Consider the following 19,434-nt stretch of genomic DNA (forward strand, 5'->3'; position numbering starts at 1 on the left):
CATCAGTCTTCACTAAAATGTTAATGGTGACCAGACACTTTTCACAATTAATATTAACAACAAGGGGAAAAGAATGCAAGCCAAATTAGGGAAAGAGCAGGTTAAAGAATATTTAGATAAATTAGATGTATTCAAATCGTCAGGGCCTGATGAAATTCATCGCAGGGTACTTCAGAACTAGCTAAAGTAATCTTGGAACCGTTGTCTTTGAGAGCTCTTGGAGGATGGGTGAAGTTCCAGAAGACCGAAGAAGGGCAAACATAGTACCTATCTTTAAAAAGGGAAACAAAGAGGACCTGGGGAATTATAGACAAGTCAGTCTAAATTTGATACCTGGAAAGATCCTGGAACAAATTATTAAACAATCAATTTATAAACACTCAGAGGATAATAGATTATAAGGAATAGCTAGGATGGAATTGTCAAAAACAAATCATGTCAAACCAACCTGATTTCCTTCTTTGACAGGTTTACTGGCCTAGTGGATGGGAGAACTAGTAGATGTGATATATCTTGATTTTCATAAGGCTTTTGACACACCCCACATGACATTCTCATAAGTAAACTAGGGAAATGTGGTCTAGATGAAATTACTATAAGGTGGGTGCACAATTGGTCGAAAGGCCATACTCAAAGAGTAGTTATCAATGGTTCGCAGACAAAATGGGAGTGTGTGTTTAGTGAGGCCCCACAGGGTCAGACCTGGGTCTGGTACTATTCAATATTTTCATTAATGACTTGGATAATGGAGTAAAGAGGATGCTTATAAAATTTGCAGATGACACCAAGCTGGGAGAGATTGCAAGCACATTCAAGGGCAGAATTAGAATTCAAAATGACCTTGACAAATTAGAGAATTAGTCTGAATTCAACAAGATGAAATTCATTAAAGATAAGTGCAAAGTACTTCACTTAGGAAGGAAAAATCAAAGGCACAACTACAAAATGGGGAATAGCTGGCGAGGTGGCAGTACTGCTGAAAAGAATCTGGGATTTGAACTGAATATGAGACAACAATGTGATGCAGCTGCGAAAAAGGCTAATCTCATTCTGGGGTGTATTATCAGGAGTGTCATATGTAAGACACAGCTTATTGCCCTGCTCTACTTGCTACTGGTAGGCCTCAGCTGGAGTATTGTGTCCAATTTTGGGTGACACACTTTAGGGAAGATGTGGACAAACTGGAGAGATTCCAGAGGAGAGCAACAAATATGATAAAAGATTTAGAAAACCTGACCTACGAGGAAAGGTTAAAAAACCGGGCATGTTTAGTCTTGAGAAAAGAAGACTGAGGGGGAATCTGATAACAAGTCTTCAAATATGTTAGGGGCTGTTATAAAGAGGAGGGTGATCAATTGTTCTCCATGTCCACTGAAGGTAGGACAAGAAGTAATGGGTTTAATCTGCACCACGTGAGATTTAGGTTAGATATTAGGAAAATCTTTCTAACTGTTAAGGTGGCTAAACTCTGGAACAGGCTTCATAGAGAGGTTGTGGAATCCCCATTATTGGAGGTTTTTTAAAACAGGCTGGACAAACACCTGTCAGGGAAGGTCTAGGTTTACTTGGTCCTGCCTCGGTGCAAGGGGCTGGACTTGATGATTTCTTGAGGTCCCTCCCAGACTTACACTTCTATATATCTATGTTTCTAAGATGATTCAGCTCTGCATCAGCTAAATGAAGATTGAGAAAACTGGAGGCCTCAGTGTAAGTTAGCAAAGCTCCATTGACTTCAGTGGAACTATGCTGATTTACACCAGCGGAATACACGACTCTTGGAGTACAGGTAGTTCTATAATCTCCAGCAAAGCTTTCTGTAGGTGGTGATTAGCTCTCTCAGGTTGAAATTCATCAGAAGCATCTAATACTTGCAGAGAACAAATAGTATGAAGTTCATAACTCCAAGGAACAGCATATGCAGGAACAGACAGAGACTGATAGGAATGTCTGAAGAAAATACTTTGAATTAATTGTTCTACCACAGTGCCAGTAAGCAATATTATTAATTATTAATTATTATTAGTAGTAGTTATTTGTATTGTGGTAGCACTAACACTGGAATCACTGGTGTTAAATTATGATAATTCAGATGCAAGTAATTCATATTATAGCAGGCACAGGCAAGGGCCACTTTAGAGAAGTTGAATTCCAACTTCCATTCTAGCCTTCTCTTTTTGAGTTGTTCATAATATTCTCAAAGAAATGTGCTTTTTCAGTCTCTTCCCAATCTATTGCCATTTATTCTTTTCTTTAAAAAGACTCTTTTCATTTGCATCTATTCTGCTGACAATATGACAGGCTTTTTTTATAAAGGCATCCAAACTTCTAATCCTCTCCTGGCCCCAACTTTCTCCTTTCCAAACCCCTGCACCCCTTCGTGGAGGTGGAAGCAGTGCTTTCTCTTTGAGTGTTAGCAATCAGGCTCCAAAAGGAAAATGCTGCTTTTCCCTGCAAGCTCAGCTGCACCGGAGAGGTGACCAGGCTTTGCTGCAGAAATTGAACTGGAAGCTAAATGAAGGTTCTCATTTCAGGTTTTTTTTTTACCTTAAAAGGGCAAGTATCAAAGGAGCCTGGTGTGGGGGAGGGGAGAGAGAGCTGAAGGGGATTCTGTGGGGGAAGACTGACAGTTGTAAGCCAATGTTGCCACATATCACATGCACAAACCTCAGTCACTCTAGTGGCCTTTTCTTGCCACTTTCAACTCACTTTCTGTTATAGGCCCCAAATCTGAAAAAATTACAAGGTGCTTAATTTAACCTATCAGAGTAATCCCATCAAAGGCAATGTAGATAAGCACTTGCTTACATGCTTTGCTGGGTCATGACTGGAGTGCTCAGTGCCTTGCAGAATCACACCCTCAGTCTGTAGCCTCTCTGCCAAGACTACCAAAAAAGGTGCCAATCAGAGCTAACAAGAGCTAAGTGAATAATCTGTAATGAAGTTAGACTCTTTCTTCTCGTGAAATGTCTGCATACAGATGATGATTGAATTTAATTGATGTATTATAAAAAAAAGTTGATGATGTTTGTATTTTTTAAAGTGTGCATTATATTATTATATATTTTACAATACTCAGGAGTGTGCTAAGTGCCTCAGAGTGAAGATAAGACGTCATGATTTCTTGCCCCGCGGAGATTTGGTTACTCAATGAAGGTCAGTGCAGAGCATTATGGAGTAATGAATATTTTCCCCTTTAGCAACAAATAAAAAATTTAAAATAACTGGAAGACTTGGTTGACTGATTTCCTGTCTGTGTGTGAGGCTGATCATAAACAGCTCTTTGCAAGAATTTGATATTCAAGATGTGTTGTGTTAGTTACAATTGGTCAAAAAGGCCATATAGTATTGTTTCCTTTTCCTGATTGGATGAATGCCCCCCCAAAATTGGCACAAACAGTCAGATATGTGAGTTTAAAATTGGCTTTCCCCAAACGTTTGTGATAGTAAAACTCAATTGCTCAAATATTTGTGGAAACCAAACACAAACAAGATCAGAAATATGGCCAAAGCAAATTATTTAAAAATGTAGGTAATTATTCATGAGCTTTTGTTTAGAGTATTTGCCCAACTCTAATATAATGATGGTTTTGTGATAGGCAGGAAAGTAAAAAAGACAGCAAAGTCATTTCACAAGAAAAATTAGTCCTAACTACGAACAAAATATTAGTCACTGTGCCTCCAAAACTACTATAAGGGGAAGAATTAATGGATTCATACAGGCAAAATAGTTCTTTCTTCTTTTAGATATTGAAACTCCTGGAAATTGAAGTCAAACTCATCGTCATAAGCGAGCAGCTTCTGTTCTTCACCCTTGCGGAAGTGACGCATCCTGATGGCTCTGCCAGCAAGATGGGCATGGAGAAGAACAGCAAACACATGAATCCCACTTGGCCTCTCAGCACCCAAGGCCTGACAGAGGGAAACAGACAAAACTGTCAGTATATCACAAGCACAAAAGTTAAACAGATGAGTCAGAATGTTAAATCTATAAATGCACTGTATGTTTCCTCAGTTTAAAGTAACATAAGCAGTGTGCAATACAGAGAAACAACAAATCTAAAACACCAAATGAAAATTGAATTGCCATTGTATAATAAAAACAATTATTTAGGAGATACTTGTAAGTCTTTGATGCACACATGTAGCTCTCATTAAAAGTAATTACTTTGCCACATACCTAAGACACAGCCAATAGAATCTGATCTTTAGAAAATACAGTTTTTAAAATGGTATGTTCTGTTCGTGGCTATGGGCTGCTGCTGCATGTGTGTGTGTCTTTTTTGTGACAAATGATTTTCAGCGTAATTGTGAATAATGTTACCACATTACTAGAAAGCACATACAAAAATAGACAGTTTAAAATGAAAGTTTGGAATTATTGCTTAAAATGTTCTGCCCAACTGCAGGTGAAGTGATAACAGAACACAATAGAATTAAGTCTAAAGTTTTCGTTCCAGGTCTAAACAATTTTAAAGCATACTTTGACAGATTAGCACAGGAGATGGGACTCAATCAGATCTTACAAATCTGGCACACCACATCCCCAAATTCCAAGTGAAGTAAGTGCTTCAGACTCAGATCCAAACTTACCCTGTGGTTCTGATATCTGGTTAGAGCCAAGACTGGAAAGCACATGTTCTCCAGATTCATTTCACATGTGGCCTTAGATGGCAGCAAGTTCACAAGAACAGATGATGAAATCTGTTTTTCATTTTTAGGCTGAAATCTTGCTACCACAACAACCACCATCAACATTTTGCTACTGTCAGTTGCAAACCCAAATCCTTGCTCTTGTTTGGCCTTAAATCAAAATCGTGGCTTAAAATTAACTATACATCCAAACTTGTCCCAATTCTAGATAGGACAAAATATCAATGAAAATATTACATGACACCTTAATCACTGGTTTCATTCCATATCTCAATAACTTACAAAGTGGAATAGAATCCTCTCCTCAAAATTACATTAAAGGTCTTTTAACAAAACTGAGACTGTATCATTTAATTCTTTGGGACTCACAACAAAACCTAACTACCAGTATCTTAATCAGTCTTCACTGATCAATCTAGCACTGTTTTTCAGACTGTGACTTCAATATATAGAACCTTTTGCTTTTGTATAATTCTTAATTAATTTCTGTCCACAATTCTTCTTAGTTAGCTTTCTTTCGCCTTCCTCTGTAGCATGGGGCACAGGTCACTTGCTGGTGGATTCTCTATACCTTAAAGTCTTTAAACCATGATGTGAGGACTTTAATAACTCAGTCATAGGTCAGGGGTCTATTACAGGAGTGGATGGGTGAGGTTCTGTAGCCTGCGTTGTGCAGGAGGTCAGATTAGATGATCTTCTGACCTTAGAGTCTGTGAGTCTATACAATGATGCCTTTGCTCTGCAGAGTGAAATGTTTTATCTAGGATTATATTTAAAAATGTACCAAATAATTTAATATTTTATATAATTCTTCAATATATATATATATCAAAATATACAATTGGAATATTGAATGTTAGGATATCAACTTCATAAAATAGTCTCAGCACAGAGAAAACTATAATTTAAAGAATACTAAAAGTTCCACTGCTTGAAAAGGAGGTACTAATATCTGGAAAGGTCCAAAGTTTGGGTGCCTAGTAGGTGGCAAATGCCTTTGCTCAAGTGACTTTAACCAATATTTGTTATTCTTCCCAATAAATGAATTTTAAAATGCTATCACAAATTAATACTGAGACCGAAACCTAAACATATTAGACAGGACACATACTTCTTCCAGACATTCCAGAGTGCAGTGACCTTCTGACATGAATTCAGGCATGCCTGGTGGGATATTGTGGAAGAGGCTAACCCAAAGACCCGCTTCAATAACCCCAGCATCATATTTCCGTAAAACAGAAGTATAAAATAGCCGCAGTCCAGAGTTATCTATCAAACCTGCAACAAAAAAGCATTGTCAACTGTGCAAATAAATCAGCATAAAAAAATCCAATCACAGGGTTTCTCTGAGATTTGCTCATAAATTTTTACATGAACATCATGCAAAGGGAGGAGTTTAAACTGGAAATGGGTTAAAGATTTTACAGGAATCAGGGAAACAGTAAATAAAGGTAACTCACTAGAAGGTTGTTAAATAGGGTCTGTTGATATTTGAAGCACTTTAACCTCTATGAAAAATGTGTGTCATGCTCCTCTTAGTCGTTTAACATGGAAATTGGAGGACACAAAGGCAGATTATGGGCAATCTTTGAAAATGAATAATAAAATCTCAAAAGGCAATATGTGTGATTTTAAAATAAAATATTTGAAAAGCAGTTCAAAGTATTTTGGGTTATTTTAGGTAGTAGACATCTATTTTCATCCAGTTGTGAGTTTCTTTATCCCGTCACTACGCCAGTAGTATTTTTCCTCTCTGTTGGCTTGACTGTAGAGAAACTTTTCAGATTGCAGAATGCCATTGAAGACCAATCAAATCTCTTTTGCAACCTCTCTGATCCCCACCACCTCAGGGAGCCTTTAATGATGAACATGATTATCCACTATATAAATCCCAGGTAGAGCGGGAGAAGAACTTAGATAAGGATTTTTTGGTGCAACAATTAGGGACATCTCTAGATTTTGGCTATACTCTGAACACCATTGTTTTGTGATAGTGAATGTAGTGTGTGTCTGAGCTTCCTGTAGAAGTTCTAGGGACATGTAGTTTTCCTAGTCTGGCACATGTCTACATTAATATGAAGTCATTTAAGGAAGCTAAACCTCATGTATAAAGACCAACAATTTGTAAAAGTCAAATTGATGCTTGTCCATGACCTTTTCATCATCCAAACGTATAATCATATTTATGTATTTGTTTACCTAGTCACAATTCATTCCAGTCAAAAGTCAATTTAATGCCTCTGACTATATCTCTTTGTATTAGGTATTCTTATTAGACAGGATATGAATATAAAAGAATATGACCCCCCTTGTATTAATTTTTTTTATCTTTTCTGTCACTTCATTCTTTGATTTCTTCCCCTTCTTTCAAAGATTTGCCTTAGAAAATTAAAAATGCAAGTAAATTAACAAGGATGTCAAAGAAGGCAAGAAACTTTCCAGTGACCTGTACAGTCCTTCTAAGAAACATAACAGACATGATGCCTTCAATTTTATATTTTATCAATATAATATGATTAATTGGATATGTTAAGACAGATCTTTCCATATCTACCCATAGTTTTTCTAGAGTGCCCATTCACCAAAGTAGGCAAGATCTAAACTGTGTCATTATTTGGGGACCTAAAGTATCATCTGGGGCACCAATTTTTAAAATGTTGAGTTGGCAAACTGAATGTAAGATGTGTCCTGCTTTCTCCATTACTATGCTACACATGACCAATTACTATTGTTGATCTACTGTACAATGCGCCTCTTATGACCTCATCAGAGGTGACAAGACAGCCAGCAACATATTGATTTTTAATACTTGTAGGACTTGAGATTATAAATTGACTATTTTTCCGAGCTACTTGTAGGGTCTCGTCTCTTTGGAGCACCAATGTATTCTGGGTTTGGGGTTTGGGTTTTTTTTGAGGGGGGGTGATCTCCTTCTTCTGAAGCATCAGAGATGGCTACATCTGGAGATGGGACACTGGATGGGGTGGCCCAATGCTCTGAGGTGGGTCTGAGCATTGGCTTCCTCAGGGACTTACTGGGTTGTTCTTGATGACATGCTCAGGATCTATCTGATTGCCATATGTGGGGCTGGGAAGGAATTTTCCCCTAAGTCAGATTGGCAGTGACCTTTGGGGTTGGGTTTGTTTTTTTATTTGTTTTTTTGCTTTTCTCTGCAGCATGGAGTGCAGGTCACTTGCTAGGATTATCTGGGTATATCTCAGTTGATCAGTTCCCTGCCATTGCGAGGGCCTCAGGCATTGATGCACCTTGTTCCCTCTTATTCTCTGCTTGCGGCAAGTAATAACTTAGTCTCCTGTGGGCTATAATACTTTGATATAATTTTGGTTGCTGGGTTTAACGTGCAGGTGCAGGTGCTGGATGGTGTTAATGGTCTGTGATTCACAGGAGGTCAGACTAGATGATCTGGTGGTCCCTTCTGGCCTTACACTCAATGATCTTCTTGCTCCATAGTATGGTATTCTGTACAGTCAAGCCTTTTTATCATCAATATGTCACAACATTTTCTGACAATATCTGAAAGATTCCAGTAAGATTTTCAAATAAAACCTTTCTCAAAACAAAAATTAAGGGTAAAATTATCACAATTGCCTAAGTGACTTAGAAGTCCCATTTTTAAAAGTGGTTAGGCACGTAGGAGCATAAGTCTTATTGAAAGTCAATTGTTCTTAGGCTCCTAACTCACTTTTGAAAATGTTACCCTCAATCACTAAGTGGAGGCATTGGCTAAGATTCTGTTCTGTGACTCCAGAAGGCACAGCACAGAAAATATAATCTAGAAAGAGGAAGCACAAATGTGGCTTTCTGAAAATTTAAGATTCTAGTCTGCTCCAGTAGCCGGGAGCTGTTCTAATTGACAGCATCTTCTCCATAGTATCATGCACTATGGGCCCTCTCCCCCTTGCCCCTGGCATGCTTCCTGCAGCAGGGCATGCAGTGGTGATGGGCGGAGGGCAGCACAGGACCACCTTTGGTGGTACCCATATTCTGCCTGTGCAAATTTTCCCTTGTTCCTTGCTATCTATTTATGGCAACATATAGGGGCCAGAGCAGGAGGCAAAATCCCTCCTATTGCTTCCAAAGGTAAATCATCATTCCAGTCTGTCCATGTCCTTATTTCACTTTTTGTACAAGTCACTTAGAATAAAAACATAAAATTATACAATGCAGTTATTAAAATGAAACACTGGGTCTGTGAAGAATAATTACCATTAAGTGCTCTTCTCAAAGCTTGAAGTCTCTGATTTTCAGTTGATATTTAATGGAAAATCATTCAATGTCAATGATATTAATGGAGACTCTGTATTCAGTGCAAACTGGTTTTGACAATATCTGAGAGATTTTCAGAGGTTTGCAGAATGGAGTCAGTCCTCAATTAAATACATTTATTTTAGGTGGACTTGATTGTATTAACACAAAAATAAGAGAAGTGACAGAGAGATAGGGTCTCTTAAGCCATGAGGAGAGGATTTAATTTGGACATGTGAATTTACTAAGGATGATATATTCATCTTAAGTGAGAATTAAAAGCTGCCCCAGCCATTTGCTGTGGTGAATTTTACCCAGTTAACATTTTGCCAGATAACAGTAAATTCTCAGGTAGCTCAGCACATTTTTGTTTAAGATTCAAAATGCTTTATTAATCTTTTCAGAAGTTAGTTTTTAAGTGTCTTCGATTTTTCCAGGTTGCCTTTGATTTCACAGCAAATTTTCCTTTGTTTCTATTTAATTTATGTAATTTTCTTCAACTTTTCTGATAAAAATACAAAAATAATATTACAAAAGAAGAGTAAATCTTTCAAGATATGCATCCTTTGTGATTTGTCTAGCATCTGAATATTCAGTTTTGCAGAAACTGCCCTCTATTGTGGTAGCTGACTTATTCTTATTTTAAATCTTGTTCCCTGATTTCTCTACTGGATTCAAAAAAGCTAAAACAAAATATTATGTATGCTTCAAGGTCATTCGATGCAAACTAATTAATGCTAGTCATCTTTCAGCATGACTAAAAGTTATCAACAAAAGGAACAGGATACAAACAGACACAATATGAAGAATTTAGTGATAAAATAGTTATATATTCTTCATGATGAGCCTGATCCAGAATTCTTTGTGCATCCAAAACTTCCGTTAATTTTGGTCAAGTCTTCTGGTGTGCAAGGAATGAAGGATTGGATTTGATAATGAATACAGACAATATCAGAGGAAAATGAACTTCTATTTTGCTGTTAATTTGGTTCACCTATTCTAGTGAAAGGGATGAGATACATCAGCATGTAGTACATTTTGTAATCCTGAATATTATGGTTAAGATGAATGAATGTACCTTCTTGATATGATGGATTGTCATAATGGACTTCCATAAGCACATACTGAGGGTCTGATGCTGTGCCAATGGATAAACCAACATGAGGAGGATATGTAAAGCCCTGTAATTTGAAACATGCATATTCGGTTAATAGAGTTTCTGTCTTGACCACGTCAGTTTTGTTTTGATCAATATACCTACTGATATTAAAACAATGATAGAACAATATAAATAAGAATTATATGAACTTTGGACAAGCAACAATTCATTCTTTTTAAAACTTACTGTACAGTACTTACTATACGGCATCATGGAATGATATATTCCATTAAATAATAACACATGCATAAACCAAACCACTAAACCCATATAAAATATTCAGCTTTGCTGCTTTCTAAAGGATTATTCATCCTACATTTGTTGACTTAGCTGCAAAGGGAAATTAAATAAAAGAGTGTCAATATTGCACCATCAAGCAGGTTACTTGGAAAATAAAATCTTTATGAAAATTTGAATCTAAAGTAAAAATATTCCCAATTTTTAAAAGTAATATTTTCCAGATAAAATGTTGGTTATATTACTTTAGGCCGTTCTTTCTTACCCAAACTGTTGTATTCTCAGTAAAATTATCTGAGCCTCAAAAGTGATCCTATATCTACTAGGAGAAGTCATTTATCAACTTCAGTCCTATGGGAAACCAAGGTGCATTGTCTCTCATATCCAAATAATATTTTTGCATTCTAGGATCCCAGCATTCTAGTAGTTTACACTAATGAATTAAGCCTCACAACACTCCTATGGGCAGTAATACATATTAACATCCCTATGTTGCACATGAGGAATCTGAGGCACTAAGCAGTTTCATGGCAGAGCCAGAATGGACCCAGATCTTTCTTTTCCTACTCCAGTGCTTTAACAACAGGACCATCCTTGCAAAGACTGTCATAAACCTTGTTAAGCCAAATTTTATTTATATGGGTTTCTTATGTCACTTGGACCAAGGTAGAGGAAAGTTACAAATATGAGGCCAGAATGTAGAATTATGGCCAAAATGCATAGAGCACATGTCAGGAGTGATGTGCAAAAGTGGCCTAAAGTTGTCCATTGGACTACCCTGATTCTGGTGCTGGTCTGTGCATGGAAGTTCCAAGTGCACAGTGTCACACAGTACCATTAGGACTGCTCTAACTTTAACATTTGCAAAGGGCAGAGAACATAGCCTAGAATTGTCAAGACATCAGGGCTGTGCCCTTTTTCCATAGTCATAAGAACAGCCATACTGAGTCAGATCAATGGTCCATCTAGCCCAGTATCCTCTCTTCCAACAGTAGCCAATGCCAGGTGCTTCAGTGGGAATGAACAGAACAGGCAATCCTCAAGTGGTCCATCCCCTATCACCCACACCCAGCTTCCAGCAAACAGAGACTAGGGACACTCAGAGCATGGTGTTGCATCCCTGCCCATCCTAGCTAATAGCTACTGATGGATCTATCCTCCAGGAACTTATCTAGTTCTTTTTTTAACCCTGTCATAGTTTTGCCTTCACAACATGCCCTGGCAAGGAGTTCCAAGGTTGTGCACTGTGTGAAAATGTACTTCCTTTTGTTTGTTTTAAACCTGTTGCCTATTAATTTCATTGGGTGACTCCTAGTTCTTGTGTTATGTGGAGGAGTAAATTACATTTCTTATTCACTTTCTCCACACCAGACAAGATTTTACAGACTTCTATCATATTCCTCCTTGGTTATCTCTTTTCCAAGCTGAAAAGTCACATCCCATTTCCACAGGTACCACAGGACCATAGAAATGTAGGGCTGGAAGGGCCCTTGAGAGGTCATCAAGTCCAATCCCCAGCTCTGAGGCAAAACCAGTTAAGCCTAGTCTATCCCTGCCTGATGTTTGTCCAAAAACTCCAATGACGGGGATTCCACAACCTCCCTTGGAAGCCTATTCCAGTACTTAACTAACCTTATCATTAGAAAGTTTTTCCTAATATCTAACCTAAATCTCCCTTGCTGCAGATTAAACTTCTTGTCCTACCTTTAGTGGACACGGAGAACAATTGATCATAATCCTCTTTAGAACAGCCCTTAACATACCTGAAAACTGTTACAGGTCCCCCTTCCCTCTTTTTTTCTCAAGACTAAACATGTCCAGTATGCTTGCAGCAGGAAAGGTGTGTGGCATACAAGGCCCTATCTTGGCTCTATACCAGTGCAGGACCTCCCTCACAGTGGGGGTGATACTTCCTGGTCTGAATAAATCAGGATTACAGCCAAATTACACCTGCCATGTGGTGTAAAGGAGAAGCAGTGCACACAAGGATTTGTCCCAGTGAAATCGATATAATCAATCGCTATTTTTATTTGACGAGAATCCTCATCCTGTCCTTATCTAGTTTTCATCAGTAATTGTGGGCAGTGGAGTTTTTTCCATTTCCTTCTGAAGCACGAGGTGGTGGCCATTGCTGCAGGCAGGATTCCAGACTAGATGGGGCAGCCTGATATGGCAAAGCCTATGTTCCCAAGTCATTTTTTTCCACAAGTGTCAGCACTTTCTACATTATTTTCACTACCTTTAACTTAGAACTTAAGTTCCCTATCATGTTTTATACAGAAAAGCGCAATAAGGACACTTCGCTATTGTGGCTATATCTTTTTTTACAGAAAAGAGCATAAAGGTCTGAGATCCACAAAGGGACTTAGGCCTTGTGACACTGAGCATTACAACACTGCATTTTTAGGGTGCCTAAAAAATCACTGGAACACATTGCATTCCACAAAGCCTGAGTCAGGTGCCTAGACTCCTTATCCAATCCATGGAGAGAGGCAGGGTGACGAAGAACGGGCTCCACAAAAGCCTGTGCTCTAGGCAGGGAGCCGCCTAAGATAGCCAATGGGAAGTGCTGGGGAGTGGGAGAGGGAATGTCCTAGGTGCCTGAGTCCAAGCTGTTAGCCCTGGAGTCAGGTGGCTTAGGCCTTAGACCTAAACCTTATTTTGTGAGAATGAGTTAGATGCTTGCTTCACTCCACACAGAAAGGATGGAGGATGAGGTGGTGGTGCCATCTACCTTAAAACTTTTAGTACAGTGGTTAAAGCACTCACTGAGGTTTGGGAGACCCAGGTTCAATTCACACCTCAGGCAGAGAAAGGATTTGAACAGAGGTTTCCTACCTTTCAGGGGAATGCCCTAACCACGGGGCTATAGGATATACTGATGCAAGGCTCCCTCAGTCTCTCTTGTTGAAACTGTTCCACTGTGTTTAAATAATTAAACAGTTATTGGGACAGACAAAGAACGAGAGAGCAAGAGAATGAATCTGTAGTCCAGTATTTACAGCACCTAGCTGGGAAACAGGAGTCCCAGAGCAGAAGGGACAATAAGAGGAAGGGTAGTGTAGATACCAGTTTAATAGATGATATTGGCAGTAGAATGACTGCCAAATCAGGTAAGGTACATGAGCGAAGCCAAACAGCAACAATTAAGATGTCTGTATACCAATGTGAGAAGCCTGGGTAACAAAATGGAGGAACTAGAGCTACTGGTAGAGGAAGTGAAACCAGATATTATAGGGATAACAAACATGGTGGAATAGTAGTCATGACTTGTGTACAAGTATTGAAGGGTATGTGCTGTTTAGGAAAGACAGATATAAAGGCAAAGGTGGTGGAGTAGCATTGTATATCAATGATGAGGTAGATTGTAAAGAAATCAGAAGTGATAGAATTGATAAGACAGAGTCTATCTTGGAGAAAATCACATTGGGGAAGAAAGCTACTAGAGCATCCCCTGGGATAGTGCTTAGGGTGTGCTACAGACCAGCAGGATCTGATTTGGACATTGATGGAGACCTTTTTAAGGCTTTTATTGAAGTAAATACTAGTGGAAACTGTGTGATTATGGGAGACTTGACTTCTACGATAAGGTATGGCGAAGTGGCTATGAAAGAGTCGCTGAAGGCAGATATGTAAGCCTCAGATTGGTCAGAGCCCTGTTCCTGGCCAGCTGGGAAGGGGTAACATTAGGCTAATGAGACCACCTGGGGCTAATTAAGGGCCCGCCCAAGACCTATTAAAAGCTCTTGCTCCAGTCAGAGTGTGATGGGAGTTTGGAGCTGTGAAAGTGAGGAACTGAAGGAAGCAGAGTGACAACCTGAAGCAGGAGTGGACTAGGGGGACAGAACTACGGTAGGGGGAAGCTGCCACTACCAGGAGGGTGGCTACTAAAGCCCAGGAAGAGCAGTGTGGGGAAGCAGCCCAGGGAAAAGACTGTAGCAGTTCAGGAGCACCGGCAGCGGGAGGCTGCTGCCATCAAGGTCCCTGGGCTGGTGTCTGAAGAAGAGGGAGGGCTCGGACACGACCCACTTGCTGCAGCTGGGATGGCCAAAGCTCTCCCCAATGAAGATGTGAAGACCCCATGGGCCCCAACTGGGGCTATAGGCTACAGTGAGGGCTGACTACTGAGGGAAGCGCTGGATCCAGGGGGGCTGGGTGGATGCCACATCAAGTGCTGCACCACACTTCCCAGATATAGACTGGAGGACAAGTGCTAGTAGTAATAATAGGGCCCAGATTTTCCTGGATGTGATAGCTGATGAATTCCTTCACCAAATAGTTACTGAACCAACAAGAGGGGATGCCATTTTAGATTTGGTATTGGTGAGTAGTGAGGACCTCATAGAAGAACTGGTTCTAGGGGACAACCTTGGTTCAAGCGACCATGAGCTAATTCAGGTCAAACTAAATAGAAGGATAAACAAAAATAGATCTGTGACTTGGGTCTTTTACTTCAAAAGGCTAACTTTAAAAAATTAAGGGAATTAGTTGGGGAAGTGGACTGGACTGAAGAACTCATGGATCTAAAGGTGGAGGAGGCTTGGAATTACTTCAAGTCAAAGTTGCAGGAACTACCTGAAGCCTGCATCCCAAGGAAGGGGAAATAATTCATAGGCAAGAGTTGTAGACCAAGCTGGATGAGTAAGCGTCTCAGACAGGTGATTAACAGAAAGCAGAAAGCCTACCAGAAGTGGAAGATGTGGGGGATCAGCAAGGAAAGCTACCTCTTGGAGGTCAGAACATGTAGAGCTAAAGTGAGAAAGATCAAAAGCCAAGTAGAGTTGGACCTTGCAAAGGAAATTAAAACTGATAGTAAAAGGTTCTATAGCCATATAAATAGGAAGAAAACAAAGAAAGAAGTGGGAGCGCTAAGCACTGAGAATGGGGTGGAGATTAAGAATAATCTAGGCATAGCTGAATATCTAAACAAATATTTTGCCTCTATTTTTAATGAGGCTAATGATGAGCTTGGGGATAGTAGTAGGGTGGCTAATGGGAATGAGGATATGGAGGTAGAAATTTACTATATCCGAGGTAGAAGCCAAACACAAACATCTTAATGGGACTAAACTGGGGGGGGGAATAATCTCCATCCAAGAATATTAAAGGAACTAGCACATGAAATTGCAAGCCCATTAGCAAGGATTTTTAATGAATCTGTAAATTCAGGGGCTGTACTGTATGACTGGAGAATTACTAACATAGTCCTTATTTTTAAGAAAGGGAAAAAAGTGATCCGAGTAACTACAGGCCTGTTAGTTTGACCTCAGTAGTATGCAAGGTCTTGGAAAAAATTTTGAAAGAGAAAGTAGTTAAGGACATCGAGGTTAACAATAATTGGGATAAAATACAACATGGCTTTACAAAAGGTAGATCATTCCAGACCAACCTGATCTTTTTTTGAGAAGATAACAGACTTTTTAGACAAAGAGAATGCAGTGGATCTAATTTATCTAGATTTCAGTAAGGCATTTGATATGGTTCCACATGGAAAATTATTAGTTAAATTGGAAAAGATGGGGATTAATATGAAAACTGAAAGTTGGATAAGGAACTGGTTAAAGGGGTGACTACAACAGGTCATGCTGAAAGGTGAACTGTCAGGCTGGCAGGAGGTTACTAGTGGAGTTCCTCAGGGATTGGTGTTGGGACCCATCTTATTTAACCTTTTTATTACTAAACTTGGCACAAAAAGTGGGAATGTGCTAATAAAGTTTGTGGATGACACTAAGTTGGGAGGTAGTGCCAATACAGAGAAGGATCGGGATATCATAGAGGAAGATCTGGATGACCTTGTAAACTGGAGTAATAGAAATAGGATAAAATTTAATAGTGGAAAGTGCAAGGTCATGGATTTAGGAACTAATAACAAGAATTTCTGCTATAAGCTGGGGACGCATCAGTTGGAAGTGACAGAGGAGGTGAAGGACCTAGGCCTATTGGTTGATCACAGGATGACTATGAGCTGCCAGTGTGATGTGGCCGTGAAAAAAGCTAATGCGGTCCTTGGATGCATCAGACGAGGTATTTCCAGTAGAGACAGGGAGATAGGTGTTAGTATCGTTAAACAAGGAGCTGGTGAGACCTCATCTGAATACTGTGTGCAGTTCTGGTCCCCCATGTTTAAGAAAGATGAACTCAAACTGGAACAGGTGCAGAGAAGGGCTACTAGGATGATCCGAGAAATGGAAAACCTGCCTTATGCTAGGAGACTCAAAGAGCTGGGCTTGTTTAGCCTAACCAAAAGAAGGTTGAGGGGAGATACGATTGCTCTCCACAATACATCAGAGAGATAAATACCAGGGAGGGAGAGGAATTATTTAAATTCATTGCCAATGTAAACAGAAGAACTAATGAATATAAACTGGCCATCAGGAAGTTTAGACTTGAAATTAGATGCAGATTTCTAACCATCAGAGGAGTAAAGTTCTGGAATAGCCTTCCGAGGGGAGCAGTGGGGGCAAAAACCTAGCTGGCTTCAAAGCTGAGCTTGATAAATTTATGGAGGGGATGGTATGATGGGACAGCCTAGTTTGGCAGTTGACTGATCTTTGACTTCTGGTGGTAGATATGCCAATGGCCTGTGAAGGGATGTTAGATGTGGTGGGTTCTGAGTTATTACAGAGAATTCTTTCTTGGGTGTCTGGATGGTGAGTCTTGCCCACATGCTCAGAGTTTAACTGGTCGCCATATTTGGGGTCGGGAAGGAATTTTCTCCCAGGGCAGATTGGCAGAGGCCCTGGCGGTTTTTTGCCTTCCTCTGTAGCATGGGGCACGGCTCACTTGCTGGTGGATTCTCTGTACCTTAAAGTCTTTAAAACATGATTTGAGGACTTTAGTAACTTGTCATAGGTCAGGGGGTCTATTACAGGAGTGGATGGGTGAAGTTCTGTGCCTGCATTGGGCAGGTCAGACTAGATGATCATATTGGTCCTTTCTAACCTTAGAGTCTGAGTCAGTCTCCCTGGTCTAACTAGTGGGCTAAAAGTTGTGGATTTAGGCCTGAGTAACCTGCTAAGATATTATCTAACTTCTTCCTGAAAAACTGAATTTACATCTTGGCTATCAAAATAAGAACCCCAGGCTTCCCATGTTTTGTTATGTGGGGGTGTCATTTACAACAATCATTTATTGACTTTTGGGGGTTGGAGAGGCAGAGCTGAGATTCCACCTGCTCTCCATCTCTCCCATCACTACTCTCCCAACAGTTGCTCTCAAGAGAGAGCCATTTCTCCACCTAACCCCCAACACTTCCTTACCCACTCTCTAGCAGTGGCTTCCAGGAGGTGGCATCCAAGGCAAAGTCCCTGCACATCCCTAAGTGCCAAGGCTGCAATGCTATGTAAGGGGGGAGCACAAGTTCTTACTCCCTCTTACACCACTGTGCCAGGCGTGTAGTGGCAGATCATTATTTCACACATAGTTTGCAAATATGGTAAAAGCCCTAGTGATGAAAATACTATAACATGACATCCAATGTACTAATTGTCAGTATCGAAAAGCCTTCACTCTGACTCATATTTATTTGAAGCTGTATTGATAAATAATCCCAGGTAGCCATTCATCCTACCTCTCCTCCAATGGCCCAAGCAAAAATGATTGTCTCACATGTGAGAAAAGAATCTGGCATGTTGGGGTGGTAGCATTCATGGCCGTAGTCCAACACGCTGTCATTCAAACTGCTGCTACACTGATAAAGTAGGATATGGTGCACCAGATTCCCATGGCCCGTATGTATCAATGGTTCAACCTGTTAACATAAAAAAAAAAAAGATGGCATTTTGGATGGAACCATTTTAAGTCAGAGCAAACAACTAATATAGATATGTAGACAGCACCCAAGGACATGGTGGGTTTTTATTTTAATGGAGAAGGCTTTGTTGTAAAATGTAGCCTGATTATAGTGGTTGAAGAGCTACTTCAGCACTCTGCAACTCAAAGAGGCAGTACTGATAGGATAAAGAATATGATAGCTCAACAGTATCCATGGGACACTAGACCCAAGACTGGTCAGTTTTGATACAGAATCATCCATAATTTCCATACTTCTAGAGTGAGTATAAACCCAACATCCCTCAGTATGTAAGTAGACACTTCCAGTTACCACGGTATTTGTAAGGAAACAGAATTAATTTTACAAACTATACAAATATAAGGTGCCACAAAACTCTGGTTTTACAAACTATGTTATTCAGAATTTGTTACACGAAGTCACCCGTCACAGAATAGATGCTGCAATATGTTTGCTGCAATGGTGTGCTGGAAGGTTCTCAGGAGTGCCTGGGGGCCCTTAGTTAAAATTCTGCCACTGAACTGAAGAGAAAGCTGGAGTGATTTCACTGCAGTCTAATGGAGTTCTTCCTCTATCTGGATCTACTAAATCATCCCTGAGATGACATCCCTGGGGCAAACATGAATGTTTCTGAAGAGGAATTTTTTTTGCTTTTTGAATAGACCAGATTCCACTAAATGTCAGGCTATCGAAAAATATTCAAAGGCCTCACTATCTTTTCGAGGTCTGCACCCCACCCCACACAAGCCTTCTTCAAATTACACAAGAGAAGCCCTGTGCCATGCTATCGGTATGCTCCGTATATATTTCAGGGGCAAAATATAATCACTTTTGGCATGTAGTGCTTAATATGTTTGTTTTCCAAATACTGTTGCCTCCTTTTAATATTGTTTTGAGAATACATTTTTTTTAAATGGGAAAACAAGTGAACAGATTCCCAAGTCCTGCACTTCTTCACTTGCAAGCATATGCATCCCCGTTACAGGGGGCTTATAACAGTGACAATACTTTTGTGGGAGCCTCTTGTTAAAATATTGGGAGCATACTACCAGTCTCCAGAAATTTATGTCACTGGACCTTATTTGAATTATTGAAATGAATGCATACAAACCAGGCCACACAGAGTCTGCACACACCAAAGCCAACTTCCCAGTTGATGTAAATTAGCGTAGTTCTATTGAAGTCAATGAAACTATGATGATTTACATTACCTGAAGATCTGTTGTACCAGAGTTTACTATTGATGGCAAGTCTTAAATACTTCCTGGTGTGGAAGTATCTTCTTCATTATTTCCCCCGTTTTCCTCTATTTTGCCACTTGCTCAAGCCA

The 19,434-nt window shown here is 39.8% G+C and overlaps 1 protein-coding gene across 1 annotated transcript in view; it reads right to left on the reverse strand.

Moving 5' to 3' along the window:
• MOXD1 (monooxygenase DBH like 1) overlaps positions 1-19,434 on the reverse strand; it is a 76,189-nt gene that overhangs the window by 22,403 nt on the left and 34,352 nt on the right. The window contains exons 5-8 of the mRNA XM_067546798.1: positions 17,883-18,062; positions 9,995-10,097; positions 5,762-5,928; positions 3,718-3,909 (exon numbers count right to left, since the gene is read on the reverse strand). Of these exons, the coding sequence (XP_067402899.1) occupies positions 3,718-3,909; positions 5,762-5,928; positions 9,995-10,097; positions 17,883-18,062 (642 nt within the window). The remainder of the gene's footprint in view (positions 1-3,717; positions 3,910-5,761; positions 5,929-9,994; positions 10,098-17,882; positions 18,063-19,434) is intronic.

The sequence above is a fragment of the Emydura macquarii genome, unplaced genomic scaffold (assembly GCF_026122565.2).
Source record: "Emydura macquarii macquarii isolate MOO-44397 ecotype Brisbane River unplaced genomic scaffold, CSIRO-AGI_Emac_v2 contig_1146, whole genome shotgun sequence".
In the NCBI taxonomy this organism is placed as follows: Eukaryota; Metazoa; Chordata; order Testudines; family Chelidae; genus Emydura; species Emydura macquarii.